Genomic DNA, 7,379 nt, shown 5'->3' with positions numbered 1-7,379 from the left:
CAGTAACAAAATTAAAATAAAGGCTACGTTAGACGTGAAACAGGCTATAGATTATAGATACATATGCTTCACAAAAACGTGTTTAAAGGTGGAGCTTACTGGACTCGAGCCAATTCTATTTGAATGGATGTTCTCAAGAGATGAATGAAAGAGCGTTCGTAGACGGCGCGTGCCGGGTTCCCCCGCCTGGCGGCCAGTCCGCGAATCTTTGGCGCCGGTGCTAAGTTACAAGTAAATTGTAGGGTACTGCGAGACCAGGTACGCCGCATGCTACTCAAGAAACAACGTCCACACTTCGATGGCTGTGAGTCGGATGGCTCGATTTCTTTCAGTCTGTGCTCAGCTGGACTCCGTGACGCCAGTCAACAATGTTCTGGGCAGTCGTGCGCACCGGGCTGTTGTCGTGATTGGTAGGAAGTACGGCTTTAAGAACAAGATGCAGGACTCGTCGAAGCGGAAGACTTGCTAGGCTAGTGACAAGAAAATCTGTTTCACTAGAAATTAAACTATGATCCTGGCCTACGTATAAAATAACGTCAGTTATCGTGGATTCGTTACTGTGAGTCTGTGTTTCTACGGACGAAGAGGTCATCTTCAAAACACGTCAGTATGCTTGACCACATACATTAAAAGTAGGTAAGTGATACAAAAATAATATATAACATTCATTTGTTTTAAATAATCAATACATAACTATAAGGACGTCATAGTCTGCTATATTATTTTATGAATAATAATAATAAAGTGTTGTTGTTGGTCCTTACATTAGCTTAACAGATTGGCGTAGATTGATTTAGTGATGACGTACCTCACACATCTTGTTTTTCGGTTTTTCTTTTCTTTTTTTTTAACTCGCCTAAAATTTAAAATTTAGTCTGAGAAGTTTCTGACCGTTGGTCACATAGTGTTTTTTTTGCAATGTTTACTTCTGTTGCACGAAATCTATTAATACATCATTCAGTGACACGATGTTGCACGTGAAAAGCAAACGATCCCATGACACCAATTTAGTTTCTTTCACAACTCTAAAAATCAGGTTTAGATTCCGGCACAGCACAGATAGTCCATTGTATAGCTCTGTGCTTAATAGCACACGGACAACTATATAGCAGATCATTCCTAACCAAAGAAATAACTTCAGTTTGACATAATCTGAGACAAAAATAGTTTTGTAAATGAATTAAGTTTTCAAAAAAGTAAAAAAAACAAACAAACAAACCCTACAAGTCTTTTTTTCAGTGGAGTCTCCGGTAGCGTTACTTCAAATAAGAAGTTTAGAAAATATATTCAAAACGATTACAATAGCATAATCTAATCTTTCTTTTCGTGATTTTTTTCAACATTACAGGCTTCTTTTAATTTCCATCATTTTTCCTACGAAACTAGTGTTCCTGGATTACTCTACGTCAGCAGAAAGTTTGCTTTAAACACTAAACACTAAAACACTTAAAACACTAGAATCTGCACTTGAATTCTCCGCATTTGAGAGAGTGCTGATAGTCCACCGTGTAGCTTCACTAAAAGACAACAACAACAAAATATACCCCCATAAACACCAAAATACTACTTTCCTGTAGTTCCAACTATTTTTTTCACCGCTCATCGAAAATATTTCGGCACGATTATTTTTTTTTCTCCCTAATCTAATGATTCATAGCAACGTCAAACCTGTATTAAACAAAAGAAATAAACTTAGCAGCTTCAAATTATGCATAAATGTAATGCTGTATATAACATCCATCAGGTTATGTTTGAACTGGTGCTTTAATAACTAACCAGCCTAAATAATAAATTATTTGATTATTTTACAACGAATCTGTTAATAATAGTGGTTTATTTTACTACAAAATATTTTGATGGACTTTAACAGACCTTCTAACTGACTCACAATTCATGTATTTATGCTAAGAACCTTTTGACCTGTATTGTTTTAATCTTAACCAGCATTAAAAAAAGTTCCAGTATTCAGCCCACTTAGTTGCCCACAAACAGAATTGTGGAAGCTTACCCTAACTAGAAGAATTATAAAGAAGTACTTTACTTCTGAGTGTATCTTTGGGCTTATTCTTACTTCCTTGAGACTACAAAAAGTATTTAAACTCTGGAGTGACCGGGGGCTTTGCCCCAGATCTCTTGCCCTTCTGGGCTGTGACCCTGAACCCGCACATCAAAAGTTGGCAGCTTTGCTTCTAAGTGTACCGAACCTCGGTACGAAAAGTCTATCATTTAATAACTATTTCGACAGCAATTATTTTTGACAGTTCATTCATCAATCCAATGAATACTTCATATGTAATCTTTTTTTTTTAACGAACTAGTTTTCTAAATGTTAATTGGCGCTGGCTTCATTATGAAAAGAGAACTTAATAATGAATTTTGTTTGGTTTATGAAAGTGGAATTGTTTTTGGTTTTATGAAAGTGGAATTGTTTTTGGTTTTATGAAAGTGGAATTGTTTTTGGTTTTATGAAAGTGGAATGGTTTTTGGTTTTATGAAAGTGGAATTGTTTTTGGAAAGTGGAATTGTTTTTGGTTTTATGAAAGTGGAATTGTTTTTGGTTTTATGAAAGTGGAATGGTTTTTGGTTTTATGAAAGTGGAATTGTTTTTGGTTTTATGAAAGTGGAATTGTTTTTGGTTTTATGAAAGTGGAATGGTTTTTGGTTTTATGAAAGTGGAATGTTTTTGGTTTTATGAAAGTGGAATTGTTTTTGGTTTTATGAAAGTGAAATGGTTTTTGGTTTTATCAAAGTATAACTACTTATTCCATTGGTTGAATAATGATCTGTGTTTTTTTTTGGCACCAACATGAATCTAATGTATAAAACCTTTTTTTGGCTGTTTACTTTGTAGTTCGTGGTTTTATGCTTCAATTTAATATATTACAGATTGTTTTCAATCAGAATGATGAAGATTTCGTCAGAAGTGAAAAAACTTCAAGTTGTCTACGTCTGGGTGACCATCTTATGCCTAGGGTGTGTGTCAGGAGATAAGATGTGGGCTCGTCAACGAACCTCCGAGACAGAAACCTTCACTAAACGATCTCCCACAGTGGGCGATTCAGTAGTGTCTTTCTTAATAGGGGCCCTGAAGGCGGGAAATAAAACAGGGGGCACCCAATCGATGACGACACAAGACGAGAGCCTGCGCATCAGCGTGGTCGTGCGCCTGAAAGAATTTATAGAAATAATAAAAACGGAGTTTGATAAGTTCAAAGACAATTACCATAAGCATAAGAAACGATGTCGCAAGAATGATAAAAGGTGGCGTCGACGTTACGGCAATAAACGAAGAAGAAGAAATAAAAATCGTTTCCGTAAAACTCACCATCATCATGGACGTGAGTCGTCGTCCGCTGGAACGCTGTTTCCTTTAAAATCTGACTCGCCATCAATGATAGTCACAACAACCAGTCACTTACAAAAAGGTTGGTGCCAAACAAAACCCATGGTGCAACAGATTCAGGAAGAGGGTTGCATCTCTGCTGAAATATCGAACAACTTTTGTTACGGACAGTGCAATTCATTTTTCATTCCAAAACCGGGAAATGATCTAACAGACGACAATTCAGCAGCTTTCCGTTCGTGCCCTTTCTGCAAACCACGTAAAGTACATTGGATTACTGTTGTTCTACAATGCCCAACATTAACTCCACCTATTCGTATCAAACAAGTGATGCACGTGGAAAAATGTAGATGTACTTCACAAATTTCACAATAAACCAGCGACAATAAAGTTTCAACTTTAAAGATATGGAAAGTAAGGGCAGAGAAACCTTACGTTTTCAATGAATCGATGTTGTGATAAAGTCTTGGAATGTTTCCATGTAAATTGTACAGTTGTAAAAGTAAAATATTAACTTACAAAAAATTATCTTTACAAGGTAGCCACACGTGCATATTCGATATTTCTTACGAGTTAGAATTATTTTTATCTTTTTATTAATATATATATGCTTATAAAATCATATCGTTTTATTCGTTCCCCTTCTCACTGTGGACACCTACAACACCTATATGTGTTTTGAATCAATAGTTTATTACCAGAAAAACATTATCCCATTAAAAGTATCAACTCTTAAAATTTCTAAAGAATTGACTTTACTAATTTTCAAGCTATTTCTCTAATCCGGTGTGGACTTCTTCTTCTCCCCTTAATCCCTTCACGTGGGGTCAGAGCGTCTTCATTTAAATCTATCGTTCACCACACTGAGGTCCACTTGATTACTGTCCTCTTTAATAAAATTCTTCCATCTATTCCTCAGACTCCCTTTCCACCGCCTGTCGTTCACTTTCCTCCCTGCTGCCCATTACTGTCCTCTTTAATAAAATTCTTCCATCTGTTCCTCAGACTCCCTTTCCACCGCCTGTCGTTCACTTTCCTCCCTGCTGCCCATTTCACCCATCCTTTGCTGTCCTCACTTATCCTTTGCACATGCCATACCACCTCAATCTTAATTCCTGCATCTTCTTTCTGATGTTACAACACTTCACCTACTGTCTAGTTTCTGCACTCGCTTGTGATCTCATAAAGTCACTCTTCTAATGTATCTCAGCCACCAAATTTCTGTCACTTCTGATCTTTTTAGATGACACTTCTTCGCCACCCAAGTCTCGCACTAAATACCAGAGCTGGCAAGACCATCATTTTGTACAAAAGACTATTGAGCTTCATTGACAATCGTCTATCAAATACTATCCCAGTAATTTTCTGCCAAGTCACTTTGTAACCTGGCCTATATCTTTCTGTTCAGCTCCCTGTTCCCCTCTATCCAACATCCTAGGAACTTAAAACCCATCCCTCTTCAATCCCTACATTCAGCTCAGTTGGATTCACTGTTGACAATACTATCCTCACTTTTTTGATCTGCTCATCTTCGTTCCATGTCTGCTCACTGCTTTCTTCCATTTACACACCATTTCCTCCAGCTCCTCCTCTGAGTCCGCTTCTAATACTATATAATCTGCAAAAATCAGTTTTTATGCCTTTTTCTATAGCTAACTGGTTACGGATAATGACGAATATCAGTGAACTGAGCCTTGTTGTAGATCAACCTTCACTTCAAATGCCTCTGAGAGTCTAAAATAAATTTTTACTCTTGTCATTGGTACTCTATACATGGCCATGATCGCACTTATTAATTGTTCTGACTATCTATACCTCATCAGTAAACACGTTAAGTAAAATAAGGTTTTAATATATATTTATTAAGAACTCGTGTTCTTTTAATGGCTGTTTTACACGCTTTATTCAGGCTTCCTTTCATGTTGTCTTGATAATTAAATCAACAAAAAACATAGTGTTATTCAGTTATACAGTTTGTTAAATTGTCATTAGTGGAAGAATGTTGTTATCATACGAAATTCAAATGTATCTTTTGTTTTAGTATATTACGTCAAATTAAAAAAAGTTATAAAAATTACCCGTCCTTAGATGTTTTGGACTCATAAATCACGAAATTTAAATAACTTTGCAAAGAGATGATCTTTTATTTCAATCAATATGTAAGTAATGTACCAGTAGATGGCAGCACTAATAAAGAGCTCGCTGATGTGTTCTAGATTTGTCCAACGTGTATATAATATTCGCCAAAAAAATGAGTTCAAAAAAATTGGATAACTTGTGTTTATGCAAATACTTTGTATTTTCTGTGTTATTTTCTTCGTATTTATAGGTATGTGTGTACATACACACACACACACACACACACATATATATATATATATATATATAGTTCATAAACGTGTTTTTTCTTCTTCCACAAGTACAAAGATATCCAGATACGACGGAATTTTGTTCATATTCACTTGCACGTGCCAAAAATTAAATGTCTGTAAGTATGGTTATAAACGTTATCATGTTGTTGTTGTTTTTTTTTTTATTTATGTACTTATATATTTGTACATTTAAGAATCTCAAAGTTTAATAGAGTGAACAATAAAAATACCATATTCTCTCAATGGGTCCTTTAAAATCCTCTACTTTGTACAATACAAATGTTGTAAATAAAGTGTATTCATGGTCAAATAGTGTATTTCGTTTCATGGCCATGTACGTCCCATGTTAGATAAACGTGGCGAAGAGTGATACATGAGTGCTTGGTCAACTTAAACAGCTGTGCTGTTCGCTAGGTAAAGATAAAATATCCCCATGTCACTTTAAATCACTGATTGCACGTTGATATTCGTGAATAGTTTGCGAAATATATTTAGTACAAAATTAACGCTACCTTTTTTACCTGTTATATATATTTGAAAAATGTATATATATATATATTCTTACTTCTTATGTCACACAGTCAACCGTTGGGTTAGTGGTAAGTTCACGGTTTAGTAACGCTAAAATCCCGGGTTCGATTCCCTGCGGTAGACCGAGTGCATGTAGCCCACTGTGTAGGTTTGCACTCAGAAATCAACGACAAATTTATAACTTGTCCCTCGGTGGGTCAGCGGTAAGTTTACGGACTTACAACGTTAAAATCCGGGGGTTCCACTCCATGCGATGTACAGAGCGCAGATAGTCCATTGTATAGCTTTGCGCTAAAACAAAAACAACATGTCACACAAGGAAAAGGCGAAAGTCTTAATTAGATTCCAAGTAAATCTGGTTAGATCGAAAAGCATGCTTAATATCTGCAAATGAGACATATGATACCCTTCAGATATCTTTAAATAATAACAAAATAACGTTCGTCTTCTATTTTTTCAAATCAAAATCACGGTAATAAAAATTCGGTAATTAGTGAGGAGGGCGTTAATTAGGGGCAATACGGTATCATCAATATGAAAAAGGTCACGAAATACTTTGGGATGAAAGTCTTCTCCAACACCAACCCAAAACGAAAAAAGAAAGAGACTGTTTAGAAACTCTAGAAATCATCAAAGCAAATTATCTCTCACTAAACCGGCCTGAGCAACATCAGACGTATTTGGCAAGGTCTATTCACCGTTCATACACTTCTGACATCATTTCCGCCACGTTTAATCCTCGTGTCCTTTGTCTTTGTAACGATATATAAACCCTGTATTGCTTAGTACAGATCATTAAAACGAGAGCCTCTTCAGGTACATTCTCCACTCCAAGAAATCTGAAATCATCCAATCACTTTAATGATCAGAAAATACACACTTACATAACATCAAAATAAAAATTTAACCAAGAGCGGGTCGAAAAGAAATTTTAAATTTCTGAGCACTCCTAGGTTCGAACAAATGTACCTACCACGAATACAGTCAGTTTTACCATTAATAAAACCTTGTGCTTATAAATCGTTGTTTACCTACCTATTATTATATTAGCAGAATGTGCTTCCTTATTCAAGTGCCAAAGCATGATGTTAACACCAAAGGGTTCAAGTAAAATCAGTACAACACTTGTTTGA

The 7,379-nt window shown here is 35.9% G+C and overlaps 1 protein-coding gene across 4 annotated transcripts; it reads left to right on the top strand.

Moving 5' to 3' along the window:
- The first annotated feature begins 258 nt into the window (after positions 1-258).
- On the top strand, positions 259-5,924 carry LOC111086330. 4 transcript variants are annotated; one of them, XM_022388766.1, is made up of 2 exons: positions 259-636; positions 2,887-5,924. In XM_022388766.1, exon 2 carries the CDS (start codon positions 2,903-2,905, stop codon positions 3,716-3,718), a length of 816 nt encoding a protein of 271 aa, XP_022244474.1. In that variant the 5' UTR covers positions 259-636; positions 2,887-2,902; the 3' UTR covers positions 3,719-5,924. The 4 variants fall into 4 exon arrangements, with proteins under 4 accessions (XP_022244474.1, XP_022244477.1, XP_022244475.1 ...); XM_022388769.1 differs by having other exon boundaries at positions 358-632; positions 2,902-5,924; XM_022388767.1 differs by having other exon boundaries at positions 358-632.
- Positions 5,925-7,379: the final 1,455 nt, after the last annotated feature.

The sequence above is a fragment of the Limulus polyphemus genome, unplaced genomic scaffold, assembly GCF_000517525.1.
Source record: "Limulus polyphemus unplaced genomic scaffold, Limulus_polyphemus-2.1.2 Scaffold1022, whole genome shotgun sequence".
NCBI classification, from domain to species: Eukaryota; Metazoa; Arthropoda; class Merostomata; order Xiphosura; family Limulidae; genus Limulus; species Limulus polyphemus.
This window is presented reverse-complemented; position numbering and strand designations above follow the sequence as displayed.